We start from the raw sequence: 15554 nt of genomic DNA, 5'->3' as shown, positions 1-15554 counted from the left end.
ATATGCATTTGTTATTTAAAAACATTTTAAAACAAAATTTAAAACATTTATTATTTTAACACATTTTTAAAACAAAATTTAAAAACTTGATAGTTATTTTGATGCAAACCCTCGGGGGCTCTTGCGTGGATAGGAACTCAAGCCCTCCAGCTCTGTCACTTCTGGCAAAGCCTTGTTTTTCCGGAAGAAGAAGAGAGTGTCCTCCTCAGCAGCCAGGATTTCACTGAGGGATGACACCACAGGGTCATGGTCCTTTAGCATCTCTGGGTAGCGACTGCGAGCCCTCTCAATCCGCAGGGAGCGCCGCACAGGGGTTAGGAATTTAAATTCTGGGTGATCCCGGAATTCCCTTCCTCTATGGAGAGAAGAGCCTCAGGTAAACCCTGCAGAGGACCACGGGCATGCAAGGGTGTGTGCTGCCCAGAGCAGGAGGTTCAGCCTTACCTGGTTGCTGATGTAACCTGTAACTTGACTGAGGGGGGGAGGGAGGTCATGTGCCTCCCCACCAGGCCTGGAGTTGATGCTACAGGGTGCCTCTCAGCAGGACATGGTGTGGTAGGTTCCCGAGGAGTGGCTTCTTCTTCCTTTGCTCCTGGCAGAAAAAGGAAAAGCGTTGTTGTTATATTTCTAGAGTCCCATACCTTCCTTTGGTGTTTTCTTATGGCTGTAAAACTTCACAGCACAGACTCCTTCTTCTGCATGTTGTTCCTTCTTAGTCAGGGCTCCTTCCAGGCTCTCCCTGACTGCCCAACCCACCCCTTTTATCCCAGCTACCTTCACTAGCCACAGCTGCAGCCCAATGAAGGACACTGCAGCTGCAGGCCATCAAGATCAACTGGGACCTACTGGGGCAAGGCCTACAGACAGATATTGAAGTACAATACAGATATTTTACTGGGACTCAAAGGCCACCTCTACTATAGAAAAGGGCAGCACAGTTACAGCACTGGCTAGGGGTTACACCTCGGCACTCTGGACAGGGGCAGAGGCTTGCAGGGCCAGGACCCTCCCTGGCTCAGGCAGAAGAACAGTGTCCCATTTTCAGATCAGGATTCCAGAGTTTCACAACACTCCTTAAGAGGGACACGAGGTGCTGGGACAGACTGTAAACCGTGTTGCCTCCAGGCTGGCAACACCAGGGAGTGCCCATGCTCATCAACCCCACAATGCTCAGGTTACCTTCCAGTTTTTGGCCTGCATCCTTCAAAATATTGAGAGCAGTTTCTCGGAGATCTTCAACTGGCTGCAGGAAAAGCAGAACACGGGTCAGGGCAGGTCTGGCATGGGAATGGAGACCAGAGTTAGAGGTGAATGGGAGGAAAGGCTTTTGCCGCTCAGCCTGTGCTGAGGATAGGAAGAGGCTGCAGTATTCCCCTTTGCCCAGTGGCTGGATCCATCAGCACCCAGCACAGCTGGCCAGGTGCCCACCCAGCATGGGCACATCCTGCAGCATGGAAGGGACTGGCAGCTCTAAAAGACTTTTTCACCAGTGACTAATGCTGCTAAATGCATTCCAAAACCCGGCCCCTGGATCTTGTGGAACCCTTCCAGAGCAGAGGCAGGGAACATTCACCTCAGCCCCAGCGCTGACTGCTTCTCTGTACAGCTGCAACACATCAAAGGGGCCACTCCGGGCCAGCAGCTTTGCCTGGCAGATCCAGAATTTGGCAAATTTCTCTGCCTGGGGCACAAGGGACAGCACTGTTGAGATCTCCTCTGCATGGACACCCTGCAAGGAGAAGGGTAAGGGTCTGAAGAAAGGTGTCCATGGCATGGACGAGTGTGTGCACCAGGAGGAAGCAGACCGTGCCTGACCACAGCTCACAGCACTCTCCAGGAGGAGGCCCTCAAAAGTCTGGCTTTGCAAATCTCCTATCCCTCCCTTGGATAATTTGGTCTAGTATTCCAGAGGGGTGTCAAAGGAGAGAATCCAGTGCTGGCATAACTGGGGCCAGTAAACCCTGGAGCAGGGCTAGTGGTCAGTGTTGGTCTGGTCTCTCCCTTCTCCCAGTCAGCTCACTATTGTATTCATATTGCTGTTATTGTATTTCTGGAGTCCCGTACCTTATGAGCAGTTCTTCCCAGCAGTGTTGTTCCTGCTGCTTCGCCAGGGCTCCTCCAAGGTTCTCCCTGACCAGAAAGCCCAGCCCCTTTTATCCCAGTTATCTTCATTCGCTACAGCTGCAGCCCAATTAAGTACATCACAGCTGGAGCTCATTTAGAACAACTAGGATTGGGGCACAGCCACTTACACAATACATACATTTTACAAGGACTCCTACTACAGCTCACTGCCTGCCTTTGGCCTACCCATAACTTCAGGAGCACTTGTATTTTCCTATGTTTCCCCTCTTGCCACTGAACACTTGTTCCCAACCCCTCTTAGCTACTGGAGGGAAATGGCCCTCGTCCCCTGGCAGGCTTTAGGAGAGGAGAAGCTCATTTAAGCAGCTCCTTCCCTATTCTCACCTCCTCAATGAGCTGCAGGCACTCAGTTAATACGCTGTTTGCCTGGGCTCGGAAGTGCTGCTCTGGATTGTCTTGTTTCTCGGTTGGCTTGCCCTTTCTGCAGGATGGTATCACCGCCTGCTTCATCAGCAACCTCATCGGCGGCCGCTTGTACGTCCTGCCTTTGGCTGCCAACCACTCCTCCAGCTGTTTCCTGCCCAAAGACAGAGAAATCACAGTTACCACAGCAGACAGTAGCTTAGCAAGAGCTGGCTGTTTTTCCTCGGAGTCTTCCTTTAGCCAACTTCAGCTGCTTAAAAAGAATCAGTATATCTATCTCAGAAACACACCTGAGCTCTAGGATTGGGAGAGGAAATCACACTCAAGCCGAAGCCTTGAGGCTGGAGCAGGAGAGTGGCCACACACTCTCCTTGCACTCACTGAAGTGGTGGGAGAGAAACCCAGGGTGCCACCCAACATTAACCCCAACCCCTTCTTTTTCAGGCCATCAACCCCCCCACAAGCTTTTGCTCATAAAAGACTTTGGACTCCATTTCCAGCAGGATGGTGCTGGCTCACTCAGAGCTGCCCCTTACCTGCGCTCATCTGTAGCTGCTGGAGTCCTTGGAACAGGCCGAGCGTGCATGCCACTTGCCTTTGGCAGCTCTGGTTTAAGCTGCAAAGGCTGGTTACTTGTATTTTGTGACATGCTTCTTTATTTTCGCAAGGCTTTCCTGTATTTATTCAGAGCTGGGTCTTCTTTAGTCTGGTGGTTCTATAAAAGAGACACACAAAACTCAGGATGAAAACCTTCCAAACATTCCTCCTTCCCACAACCAAGTTCCCAAGGCATCACAGTAAGACAAAACCTTGGACTCTCAATTCAGTTGCCTGAGCCCCTCAGATCACCAACTCTCAGTCCATCACCACCCTTCAGATAATCAATTCTCAGTTCATCAAGAGGAGAGGAGTCCTTCTTGTAGCCATGGTATCTTCTTCCTTTCCATGTTCAGTGCTCTCATCACCGAACTTGGAACCAAGCTGTCTCGAGGGTTGTCTTTTAAGGATGCATTGTCCCACTCCAAAAGGCAGAGTCTCTCCCCTTTGGGACATCTGTCCCCCCCCATATTTTTAGCACCCCCTGGGGCCGAGGGGTATCCACACTGCACTCCTCCTGGTTCGGAGGCCCCCTTGAATAGAGTGTCTGCAGCGCACGGAAAAAGTCCATAGCTATACAAAAAGCGTCCAGCACATGCTACTCCATCACCCTTTCCACCCCCTGGGGCTCTTCTTTCTCTCTCTTGCTCAGACCTTCCTCTCCTTTACTCAGTTCCTTCTTCATCCTCTAAATTCATATCTTCTCCAAGGGAAGGGTAATGCTCTGCTAAGTTTTCTTATCCACAAAAGGGTTAAAAGCACTTACACTCGGCTGGACACCTCGCGGCAATTTCCCTCCCCCAGTCCTTCTCCGCAGCTGGAATTTCAAGGTAACAAGCACAGGCTGCCTTCTCTCTCTCCGTCTCCCGAGGGGGGGGCCGGGTAGAACACCTCCACCTCTCGTGCTCCTCCATTCCTTCCATTCCTCCACCCTTGGGCCCCTCAGGGTCAGGGCACCTCCCCCAGGCCGCGCGGCTCTCCTCTCCCCCACCCAGCAGCAGACAGCTGGGCAGGGCAGAGCTCTGACCTCTTTCACCGCACTGCAGCCCCGTCCGAGCTGCCCAGTCCCGAGCTGATCACTTTTTAATACAGGCATTAAAAAGGAGAAGAAATCTCCTTGCCCTGTTTATTTCAGCATGGCCAGATGTGGCATAGCATCACACACCGTGCCGTGGTGCTGTCAAAAATAGGTTAGAAACTGTGCAAAATAGTTGATAGATTGTTAAGCATGTACTGTTTGTTTGGTTATTATATTGAACAAGGGGTTAAAAGGGCAGTTGTAAGAAATACGGTACTCACCGTGCCATAACACACCTCAGTAAAGTGCACCACGAGCCAGCCTAGACTGAACTGTAATGGCCAATCAAGTGCCTTAAACCTTCCTGCAAATGAAGGATCCAAACAGAAACCAATCCAAACGGACAGAAAACAGGATAAAAAGGGGCATCTGACCCAGTGAATCCGTGCCGCTCCACCTGGAACATCGGGGACATCGCTGCTCAAACAAATCCAGCGCCAGCACTGCAGCATCCCCCACGGGAACGTTCCTGCTCGGCCCACAGGCCATCATGCTTTAGGCCTTATTTTAAATGATAATAAATGCTGAAATCCCTTTAGTCCCGGGCGCGTGTCCCGTTGCTAACAGCAGGGCGTGGCCCGGCTCGGGACGGCACGACACGGCCTGTCACGGCGCGGCATCTGTCACCGCGGGCAACGCCCCGCCCAGCCAATCACAGAGCCACGGCCGGCGCTTGGCTCTCCTCATTGGTCGCTTTGAAGAAGGCGGTGGCTAATAACGGCAGCGCGAAGGTTGTCGGGAGTGCCGGCGGCGGTTCGGCGGGAGCGGCGGGTGAGTGAGCCTCGGGTGAGCGAGCCTCGGGTGAGCGACTCTCGGAGCGGGGTCTGAGGGGCGGGAGCGGGGTCTGAGGGGTCCCGGTGCTGGGGGTGCGGGTGGCCCAGGGGCCGTGGGGGCGGAGGAGAACGGAGCTAGCCGGACCTGCGGTGCGGCGGAGCTGCGGACCCCGTGGGGCGGGTACCTTGTGGAGAGGCCCGAGTTCTGTGGGAGCACAGAAGTGGCACAGATGGGCCGGTGGGAAGCTGCTGAGGGCGGGCGGTGTGAGTAACGATGTGTGAATCCGCGGCAGGTGCCCACGAAACGGGCCCAGGGACGCGGTCTGGGAGGAGTGGGAGTGTGCTGGAGGGTCGTGCTGCTCTTGGGCTCAGTGGAAGCCTTTCCTTCTGCAAACTGAGCCCTGCCCAGCTGAGGGGTTGAGTGGCTTCACACTGTGAAGGTCAGGAAGCTTAAGTGGCAACGAGCCTCTGGGCAATATAATGTGCAAGGGAGTTTCTGGGAACAGCATTGCCAGGCTCCCCAGGCAGGGAGGTGTGCAATGTAGTGTTTGAGAGTAACAGAAATCCAATGTCATGAGTTCTTTAAATACTGAGACTGTCCTGTGTGCAATGCATTTCCTGCCATCTCTTTGCAGCTAACGGAGGAGCCAGCTGCAGAACTGCCAAGTAGCCAAGGAAAGGCTGAAATGCACAAGTGCCAAGTAAGTTAGGAGGATGTTGGGCTTGGATGAGATGATATGTAAAGGTCTGAGGTATAGCTGGCTCTCCCCACTGACCAGTGTCTACCTTCTCTGGCCTGTGTACAAAGAACCAGCTCCTGTCTGGGCTCTACCCTGGCACCAGTCTGTCGTTACTGGCAGCAGGAGCAAAGGAATGGTTTGAGTGCTGGCGTTTCCCAATGGCTGATGGTATCTCTTCTGCATATTTTATGAAACACTGAAACTTTCTCATCTCAGCTCCTGGCTCTGGCAGTCTGGGAGCCTCCAAACCCGGTCCTGCCAGACCACTGCCTGCAGGAATGTCTTGGTTTGGAAAGACAGGTGCCTGCTAAGGAAGGCAGGAGCCTCCCCTGAAATGGAGAATGTAAACCCTCCCCATCCCTCCGAATTGCTATAAAGTTTAAATTAAGGGGCTCTCAGGCAAAAATGTGGGAGCAGAAAATAACAGTTCTTTAATACGAAAAAAAAGGATAAAATAAACAGTGCAGTACACTAGAACAACACTGACAGAGTCAGAACCCAACCTGACACGCTGTGGGTCAGGGTGTTGGTAGCAGTCCCATTGGAATTGTGGCTGCAGCCCTCCTGCAGTGTCAGGGCTGGTTCTGTTGGAGCAAGGGGATCTGTAGAGAAGGATGTGTTCTTCCTCTGAAGATCCAGGGGAAGAAGAGACAGCAGCTGTTCCTCTGGGGAATCCTGGGGAGAAAGCCGTGCTGGTGATTCAAAAACTTCTGAATTATATGTGGATAGCAATGCTTGGCTCCTCCCTCTGGTCTCACATCTCCCAATGGGATGTTATAGTTCTTACAGTCATGCAGTGGCATTCAATAGTCTGTTATCCGCAGATGTCCCCTCCCAGGGAGGTGTGATTGTGGTCACTCAAAGAGAGAGATAAAGCAAACTGCCCACTTGACAAAGATAATCTGCCATACAGATGGTAATTGAAAATATCTTGCATGGCAATCTTCAACAAGGAATTATTTTGGTCAGTTTTGTTGTCCATAAAAGTTTTGTGACAACCTTGGATGTTAATGGCTTGCGTTTCTGATGCCACACAAAAGAAAATTAATAGTATGTGGTAGTACTCCTTGATAGGTTTTTGATTTCTAAAAGCTGCTCCTAAGCTCCTGCGTCTCAGACAACCAGCAGTGGGTTAGATACTTAATTCCTCTGCTTTTTTTATGGCTGATAAATAGCCTGATAATTTGTTAAATAACCTGATAACTTGTTGGACTTTTACAGACCCGTTTGAAAGAACAGGATTTATCATCGAAACCCACCCTCAGAACTGGTCTCCAAACTCAAGCATGTAAGTAGGAAGCTTTTGAATCTTTCATGCTTTAAGTGAGTGGTTGCTTAAAGAATGACTGGCAAAGGCCAAAGCAGGTTTAATATTAAAGTGAAAGCACAACAAAATTCATTGTCAAGCTTAACTTTACTTACTGGATGGTTAAAGCACATAGAGAAAAAGCAAGCTAAAATCTAAAACCAATCAATCTGAAACCAGAACACAAATGTTCCTCCAAGTACAGCAAACGTGAGAGTTTGCTGGCTCTGAGAAGCCTCACTCAGCAGGAGATGCTGGTCACAGCCCACAGCAGTCCAAGAGAGCTCAAAAGGTCTCACTCAGGATCACTGCTTAATAGGGTCACAAGAGAACGTACTTTAGTCATAACAATTTTTCATCCTGGCTGCAATTCAGAAAACTTTGAAAACCACATCCCCAAGTCAGGGTCATGAGATCCTGACTCCAAATGGGGGACATACCACAGGTTGAAAAACAGCTAGTTTGACTCATTGTCAGCTATTTAGCAAAGGAGTTTAGCTTAGTCAGGAGTTTCAGTTTGGGAGACTGCTCCTTTGCCCGTGTCCCGGTGGCTGTTGTGTTATTGTTCTGTTGACAGCTGCTTTGCCATGTGGTAATCACATATCCTCTGAACAGAGAGAGGCATAACTCTCCCAGTGGCCACTGAGGACATGGAAAGGCCTGTGAGAACACGGAGGTCAGAAGCAGAGGACTCCCAGGAAAGCTCTCTTTGGTTCCGGTCAGGGAAGGGTTCAGAGCTGCCCTGCCCAGCTGCGGGCCGGGCGCAGGAGGGGAAGCCGTGCGGCCGGGTGAGGTAGGGCCTCGGACAGAGAGGGGAGGTGAAGAGGCCCTTGCAGGATGGAAGGGTGGAGGATGGTTGGAGAGTCATCGGGCAGCCATCCCCACCCAGGAGAGAGAGACAGGGAGAGCAGGTGCCTGTGCCACCCTGGAATTTGATAGCAGGTCGGCTGAGAAGGAGAAGGGGAGGGTGCGCTTGGCAGGGCCGCGTGGGAGTTCTGGACAGGCAGAGCTTGAGATTTTTAACCCTTTTCTTGGATGACTGAAACCTTACAAATGCTGATCCTCCTCCTAAATGAGAAGAGAGATAGGGATGAATAGCAGGAAATGGGCAAGTGTGATGCAAGTTTGTGCAAGTGAAAGATGTCCAAGAGAAGTTGAGAAGAATTCTAGGTGGCAGGAGATGATGGAGTGGCATTTGGCTGGACTTTTCTTGTATAGCCATGGACAGAATCATGTTTCCTGTGACACAGAGACTGCATCCAGGGGGAGGCAATGGCTCAGAGCCAAGAGAGTTCAGTGTTGAGACCCCTCGGCCCCAGAGGGTGAAATCTGGGGGGGGACAGGTGTCCCAAAGGGGAGAGACTGTGCTCTTTTTGGAACTGGACAAAGCACCCTTAAAAGGAAAACCCTAGAAGCAGCTCTGGTTCGTGTGCAGTGGTGAGAGCACTGGACATGGACGGAAGATGTCAGGATGGCAGATGTTCTCCGGGCAGTGCCACAAGTGACATGGTAACACACAAAGTTTCAACTGTGTTTCCAGGGGAAGCCTACGGCACAAGAAGGACTCCTCTCCTCTTGATGAACTGAGAATTGATTATCTGAAGGGTGGTGATGGACTGAGAGTTGGTGATCTGAGGGGCTCAGGCAACTGAATTGAGAGTCCAAGGTTTTGTCTTACTGTGATGCCTTGGGAACTTGGTTGTGGGAAGGAGGAATGTTTGGAAGGTTTTCATCCTGAGTTTTGTGTGTCTCTTTTATAGAACCACCAGACTAAAGAAGACCCAGCTCTGAATAAATACAGGAAAGCCTTGCGAAAATAAAGAAGCATGTCACAAAATACAAGTAACCAGCCTTTGCAGCTTAAACCAGAGCTGCCAAAGGCAAGTGGCATGCACGCTCGGCCTGTTCCAAGGACTCCAGCAGCTACAGATGAGCGCAGGTAAGGGGCAGCTCTGAGTGAGCCAGCACCATCCTGCTGGAAATGGAGTCCAAAGTCTTTTATGAGCAAAAGCTTGTGGGGGGGTTGATGGCCTGAAAAAGAAGGGGTTGGGGTTAATGTTGGGTGGCACCCTGGGTTTCTCTCCCACCACTTCAGTGAGTGCAAGGAGAGTGTGTGGCCACTCTCCTGCTCCAGCCTCAAGGCTTCGGCTTGAGTGTGATTTCCTCTCCCAATCCTAGAGCTCAGGTGTGTTTCTGAGATAGATATACTGATTCTTTTTAAGCAGCTGAAGTTGGCTAAAGGAAGACTCCGAGGAAAAACAGCCAGCTCTTGCTAAGCTACTGTCTGCTGTGGTAACTGTGATTTCTCTGTCTTTGGGCAGGAAACAGCTGGAGGAGTGGTTGGCAGCCAAAGGCAGGACGTACAAGCGGCCGCCGATGAGGTTGCTGATGAAGCAGGCGGTGATACCATCCTGCAGAAAGGGCAAGCCAACCGAGAAACAAGACAATCCAGAGCAGCACTTCCGAGCCCAGGCAAACAGCGTATTAACTGAGTGCCTGCAGCTCATTGAGGAGGTGAGAATAGGGAAGGAGCTGCTTAAATGAGCTTCTCCTCTCCTAAAGCCTGCCAGGGGACGAGGGCCATTTCCCTCCAGTAGCTAAGAGGGGTTGGGAACAAGTGTTCAGTGGCAAGAGGGGAAACATAGGAAAATACAAGTGCTCCTGAAGTTATGGGTAGGCCAAAGGCAGGCAGTGAGCTGTAGTAGGAGTCCTTGTAAAATGTATGTATTGTGTAAGTGGCTGTGCCCCAATCCTAGTTGTTCTAAATGAGCTCCAGCTGTGATGTACTTAATTGGGCTGCAGCTGTAGCGAATGAAGATAACTGGGATAAAAGGGGCTGGGCTTTCTGGTCAGGGAGAACCTTGGAGGAGCCCTGGCGAAGCAGCAGGAACAACACTGCTGGGAAGAACTGCTCATAAGGTACGGGACTCCAGAAATACAATAACAGCAATATGAATACAATAGTGAGCTGACTGGGAGAAGGGAGAGACCAGACCAACACTGACCACTAGCCCTGCTCCAGGGTTTACTGGCCCCAGTTATGCCAGCACTGGATTCTCTCCTTTGACACCCCTCTGGAATACTAGACCAAATTATCCAAGGGAGGGATAGGAGATTTGCAAAGCCAGACTTTTGAGGGCCTCCTCCTGGAGAGTGCTGTGAGCTGTGGTCAGGCACGGTCTGCTTCCTCCTGGTGCACACACTCGTCCATGCCATGGACACCTTTCTTCAGACCCTTACCCTTCTCCTTGCAGGGTGTCCATGCAGAGGAGATCTCAACAGTGCTGTCCCTTGTGCCCCAGGCAGAGAAATTTGCCAAATTCTGGATCTGCCAGGCAAAGCTGCTGGCCCGGAGTGGCCCCTTTGATGTGTTGCAGCTGTACAGAGAAGCAGTCAGCGCTGGGGCTGAGGTGAGTGTTCCCTGCCTCTGCTCTGGAAGGGTTCCACAAGATCCAGGGGCCGGGTTTTGGAATGCATTTAGCAGCATTAGTCACTGGTGAAAAAGTCTTTTAGAGCTGCCAGTCCCTTCCATGCTGCAGGATGTGCCCATGCTGGGTGGGCACCTGGCCAGCTGTGCTGGGTGCTGATGGATCCAGCCACTGGGCAAAGGGGAATACTGCAGCCTCTTCCTATCCTCAGCATAGGCTGAGCGGCAAAAGCCTTTCCTCCCATTCACCTCTAACTCTGGTCTCCATTCCCATGCCAGACCTGCCCTGACCCGTGTTCTGCTTTTCCTGCAGCCAGTTGAAGATCTCCGAGAAACTGCTCTCAATATTTTGAAGGATGCAGGCCAAAAACTGGAAGGTAACCTGAGCATTGTGGGGTTGATGAGCATGGGCACTCCCTGGTGTTGCCAGCCTGGAGGCAACACGGTTTACAGTCTGTCCCAGCACCTCGTGTCCCTCTTAAGGAGTGTTGTGAAACTCTGGAATCCTGATCTGAAAATGGGACACTGTTCTTCTGCCTGAGCCAGGGAGGGTCCTGGCCCTGCAAGCCTCTGCCCCTGTCCAGAGTGCCGAGGTGTAACCCCTAGCCAGTGCTGTAACTGTGCTGCCCTTTTCTATAGTAGAGGTGGCCTTTGAGTCCCAGTAAAATATCTGTATTGTACTTCAATATCTGTCTGTAGGCCTTGCCCCAGTAGGTCCCAGTTGATCTTGATGGCCTGCAGCTGCAGTGTCCTTCATTGGGCTGCAGCTGTGGCTAGTGAAGGTAGCTGGGATAAAAGGGGTGGGTTGGGCAGTCAGGGAGAGCCTGGAAGGAGCCCTGACTAAGAAGGAACCACATGCAGAAGAAGGAGTCTGTGCTGTGAAGTTTTACAGCCATAAGAAAACACCAAAGGAAGGTATGGGACTCTAGAAATATAACAACAACGCTTTTCCTTTTTCTGCCAGGAGCAAAGGAAGAAGAAGCCACTCCTCGGGAACCTACCACACCATGTCCCGCTGAGAGGCACCCTGTAGCATCAACTCCAGGCCTGGTGGGGAGGCACATGACCTCCCTCCCCCCCTCAGTCAAGTTACAGGTTACATCAGCAACCAGGTAAGGCTGAACCTCCTGCTCTGGGCAGCACACACCCTTGCATGCCCGTGGTCCTCTGCAGGGTTTACCTGAGGCTCTTCTCTCCACAGAGGAAGGGAATTGCCAGAACACAGAGAATTTAAATTCCTAACCCCTGTGCGGCGCTCCCTGCGGACTGAGAGGGCTCGCAGTCGCTACCCAGAGATGCTAAAGGACCATGACCCTGTGGTGTCATCCCTCAGTGAAATCCTGGCTGCTGAGGAGGACACTCTCTTCTTCTTCAGGAAAAACAAGGCTTTGCCAGAAGTGACAGAGCTGGAGGGCTTGAGTTCATATCCGCCCAGGAGCCCCTGAGGGTTCCCAGCAGGAGCAGACTGCCTTGTACGCATTCCCCTGACTGCTCTTGCGGCCCCTCAGATGTAGGGGCGTGGGTTTGGCACAGAATAAGTATCTATCTGTGGTCGTTTGACTGGAAATGAGATTTCTGGGATGCTGTGGTCACTACCACCAAACCACCAATGTGGTCAACCACCATTGTTTGACCACATGATAAGACATGGTGTGATGTGACATTGTATTATATAGTGCCCCACATGGTACTATGTGCTATCATGCCACACCTTGTAATGCCACGCTACTCGTTGTCCTGCTGCACTGTGGCCCACCTTGCCATTTGCTGGCCATAGCTGGGGCAGAGGTGACAGTTTCAGGCAGCTGACAGGGATCCACTATGGGATGCCCACCTCTGTCACCTCCCAGCTGTGGTGCGGGCACGGAGACAGAGTGGTGGAGGGTCCTGCATGGGTCAGGGTGGTCCCTGGGCTGTGGGGTGGCCCCCCATGCCCTGGATTTTCACCCAAAAAGCAGCCAAAGCAGAAGGATTTTCCCATCCGTAACTGCATCCCCCATGAGTAATGAGCTGAGCTATGCTGTCCTAGAAAACTTTTTATTTCCACCTCCATCCACATACAAGTTAAAAGCAAAAATAAATAAGGGGTACAACAAGTAAGTACCAAAGCAATGGGAAGACACAATAAATAAATAAATACAAATATAGAGACTGGGATGGCTCGAGCCCATGGGGCCTAGAGCTGCTATTTCACATGAAATAGATGAGGAGGGAGGTTGTGTCCCAGGGGTTGTACTTAGTACATACAGCCTGAAAACCGGTGACTGCCGGTTGGGTTGGGTTGGTGCAGGGTCTTCAGCGCCCGCTCAGCTCGTAGGTAGCGATGTTCACCTGGTCTGGGGTGTTGGTGATGCCCACGGGCTGGCGGGGCTGCAGGGATGTGCAGACGAACCAGCCGGGGAAGGCGGCCGACTCGAAGCGTGTGGTCCCCTCAGCTGGGCTGTCCAGGCGGTAGAAGATGAAGCGGGTCAGCTCCACGCTCTCAATATCCCTCCTGATGTCAGCTTCCTACAGCCAGAGGGGTGAAATGGTGGTCAAGGTTGTCCATAGGTTGACTTTATGAGTTAAAAATTAAAAGTTCTCTCCAAAATTTGCCCTGAACCAAGACAAAGGTGGAATGGAGCCCCCAGCCCCACAGAGGACAGACTGCTGGGACCCCTTGCTCACCTCCAGCTGCAGCACGGGCTTGGTGCCACTCATCACACATGACATGTAGAGCTGGTAGCCCTTGATGCCCAAGGCCACCGGCACCCTCCCAGAGCCTGGAGCGCCCTGCGATGACCGGGGACGGTACAGAGCAATGTTGAGCTTCACTGCAGAGAGAAGGGACAGGTAAAGGGGTGCTCCTGGGCTTGTGGAGTGGCTTCTGGGTGGTCCAGGGTTTGGGGACAGGGACATTGGCATGGGACCATATGCTCTCACCTTTCTGTCCAGCAGAGGGTCCCTGCAGGTGCAGGGCCACCAGCTGGGTGGGTGACTCCAGTACGAAGCACTTGTGGTCAATGTCCAGGATGTCGAAGGACTGGGAGCGAGTGTAGCGGAAAACGGGTGCCCTGGTATAACTGCTCTTGATGCACTGGAAGGAGACAGGCTCTGTGGGGAGAGAGACAGTCAGGAGGATGCTGCTCTCAGGTCCAAGAATGTCCCCCAACAATACCCTCTGGCTGGGGTGCCAGCCCTGACATCACCCTCATACCGAAAATATCATCCAAGAAGCTGCCAAGGTCACTGTCTGCAAAGTCCTTGCGTGCTGGCTGCTTCAAGAGCTTGGTCACAGCCACCACCAGGACGGCAGCCTGGCGAAAGGTCCTGGAAAGGGGTCCTTTTGTCACTGTCACCTGGATGCCCACCCCAGGCGATGTCCCCTCCAAGTTCAGCCGGGTCTTCTAGGGAAGAAAGGGGATGTAGGGTGAGAGCCTGGCTTCCATACAACACGGACCCCACCACTCCCACCACCACAGCCTTACCTTCTGCGGGCACAGACAGCTGGGGCCATACAACGTCTCCTCATTCAGGCTGAAAGGCAAAGGGACGTGGTGAAGTCAGGGTCAGGAATGCAGCCTCACATCCCCAAAGTCCTCTCTGGCATGTCTATTCTTACCTGCTGCTCTCCAGCGTGTCCAAGTCAGGCACGAATGCCATTGCTGCCACTAACTGCAGAGTCCTGGGCTGAGACTTCACAGCACCTGCAAACTTCTGAGGCACTTGCTTGCCTGCTCCTGCCTGTCCTGCCTGCAGTGCTGCTTGGCTGCTGAGCCCTGCGTCAGCGTGGCTGGTTTTCAAGAGCCTGTAGAAGGAAGCACCGTCAGAGTGGGATTTCCAGGTTTCGCAACGCCTGGTTTTGCCCAATCACTCTGTTGAGACTGGAGGGCTGGGGGGGGCTGGTTGCCCCCAAGCAGTGCAGTGGGGAGACAGAGCGTGGAGCAGAGCAGGAGATACTCCAGGACCAGATATGGGTCAGAGCTGGGGATGAGCCAGAGCTGGGTTGTGGGGCACAGCAGAAGGATGCTCCAGGGCTGGTGTGTGGGGCAGAGAGCAGAGGGGTGTTTGGCGTTGATGTGTGGGGCCTGTGACCATGTGCCAATCTGCCATTTGGTTGACACAGCAGGGAGTTGGAATCACTCAGAGCCAGCTCCGACCCCAGTCCCAGCACCAGCCCAGCTGTGACAACACTGTCACTGTCAGGGCCGGGGACTGTGGGTGTCCCGGACGTGGCTGGTGATGCAAGCGCTGCCTCTCCACCATTTCCCCACAGCTTCCTCCCGTACTGCCCAGACTCCTGGTACCATGGCCAGCTGTGCCTCCTATGTCACCCCTCTTGTCCGCACTGCCCCAACACCAGTGGGTGCAGGACCCTGCTGAAATAAATAGGGAAGGAGATCTTTCTCCTTTTTAATGCCTTTATTAAAAATCAGCTCGGGTGGGGAGAACTGACGGGTCGCACTCACACCGCACTCATGCCGCCACTGCTCCCAGGAGCGGCACGGGGGAGGAAGAAGAGTGCAGCTGTGTCTGCTGGTCTGCAGGCAGAGCTGAGGCTTCAGAACACCAGAGGATTCCCAATTTTTGGGTTTGACATTCGAGGTCCCCTTTTAGCCGACATCTTTTAGGTTAGGGTGAGGGGTAAAAAGGGAAACTGGATTCCCTTCCAGTATCCAGTCTTAGCGGATACTGGATTCTGTTCCTCACATCTAGGCATCACTTTGATCTCTTAATTCCACCGTGTCTCGGGTTTTTTAGGGGTTTTTCCTGCTAGATTTGGTGAGGGGTTTCCTCATTTGCATGCCAACCCCGATGTCCCCTCCTCTTGGTAGTCCCGGGTGCCAAAGGGGGATTACTAACCATCAGGAACAGGTAATTAAAGGAAAACTATTAACAACAGAGGATTACAACATGAAATTATTAACAACAAATAGTTAGAACTCCAATGTGGCAGCAATTGGCTTGTGAACTCTGTAACCTTTAATAAATTGACAACTTTTCTACTCATAACCCTGCTGTCCGCTCAGTTTCTTGTGACCTGGGGACATGGCCTTCAGAGACATGGCCTTTAGGGGCCTTCCTCATCGTCACATCCATCCGGTGTGCCGGAGATTGCACCATGCTGGGAGGGCCGGGGATGTGC

General features: G+C 52.3%; 3 protein-coding genes across 3 annotated transcripts; 1 reads left to right on the top strand and 2 right to left on the bottom strand.

Moving 5' to 3' along the window:
- Positions 1 to 93: 93 nt before the first annotated feature.
- Positions 94 to 3366, bottom strand: LOC128945397 (cytoskeleton-associated protein 2-like). The gene is made up of 6 exons (XM_054289148.1): positions 3045 to 3366; positions 2470 to 2662; positions 1574 to 1729; positions 1180 to 1243; positions 445 to 592; positions 94 to 355 (listed from the first exon to the last, which is right to left on the bottom strand). Exons 1-6 carry the CDS (start codon positions 3155 to 3157, stop codon positions 94 to 96), a joined length of 936 nt encoding a protein of 311 aa, XP_054145123.1. The 5' UTR covers positions 3158 to 3366.
- Positions 3367 to 5590: 2224 nt separating this feature from the next.
- LOC128945452 (cytoskeleton-associated protein 2-like) lies at positions 5591 to 12166 on the top strand. Its single transcript, XM_054289223.1, has 8 exons — positions 5591 to 5657; positions 6918 to 6984; positions 8763 to 8941; positions 9324 to 9516; positions 10257 to 10412; positions 10743 to 10806; positions 11394 to 11541; positions 11631 to 12166. Exons 3-8 carry the CDS (start codon positions 8829 to 8831, stop codon positions 11872 to 11874), a joined length of 918 nt encoding a protein of 305 aa, XP_054145198.1. The 5' UTR covers positions 5591 to 5657; positions 6918 to 6984; positions 8763 to 8828; the 3' UTR covers positions 11875 to 12166.
- A 19-nt stretch (positions 12167 to 12185) lies between these two features.
- IL1B (interleukin 1 beta) lies at positions 12186 to 14888 on the bottom strand. The gene is given in 6 exon segments (XM_054289146.1): positions 12186 to 12937; positions 13097 to 13242; positions 13352 to 13522; positions 13626 to 13972; positions 14031 to 14216; positions 14878 to 14888. Coding segments are annotated over 6 exon segments (1074 nt in total). The 3' UTR covers positions 12186 to 12724.
- Positions 14889 to 15554: the final 666 nt, after the last annotated feature.

The sequence above is a fragment of the Melozone crissalis genome, unplaced genomic scaffold (assembly GCF_028551555.1).
Source record: "Melozone crissalis strain CALT ecotype California unplaced genomic scaffold, PUWL_Pcris_2 ptg000064l_1, whole genome shotgun sequence".
Taxonomy (NCBI): domain Eukaryota; kingdom Metazoa; phylum Chordata; class Aves; order Passeriformes; family Passerellidae; genus Melozone; species Melozone crissalis.
Note: the sequence above shows the minus strand (reverse complement) of the source record. Positions and strands in the feature narration are given on the sequence as shown.

Excerpts from the sequence above, each read along its gene's own strand:
- LOC128945397 (XM_054289148.1), bottom strand. The coding sequence starts at position 3,157 with ATGTCACAAAATACAAGTAACCAGCCTTTGCAGCTTAAACCAGAGCTG. Across the intron at positions 1,730-2,469 it reads GCCTGCAGCTCATTGAGGAG|GGTGTCCATGCAGAGGAGAT; the intron begins GTGAGAATAGGG and ends TTCTCCTTGCAG. Across the intron at positions 593-1,179 it reads TGCAGGCCAAAAACTGGAAG|GAGCAAAGGAAGAAGAAGCC; the intron begins GTAACCTGAGCA and ends TTTTTCTGCCAG.
- LOC128945452 (XM_054289223.1), top strand. The coding sequence starts at position 8,829 with ATGTCACAAAATACAAGTAACCAGCCTTTGCAGCTTAAACCAGAGCTG. Across the intron at positions 8,942-9,323 it reads GCAGCTACAGATGAGCGCAG|GAAACAGCTGGAGGAGTGGT; the intron begins GTAAGGGGCAGC and ends GTCTTTGGGCAG. Across the intron at positions 10,807-11,393 it reads TGCAGGCCAAAAACTGGAAG|GAGCAAAGGAAGAAGAAGCC; the intron begins GTAACCTGAGCA and ends TTTTTCTGCCAG.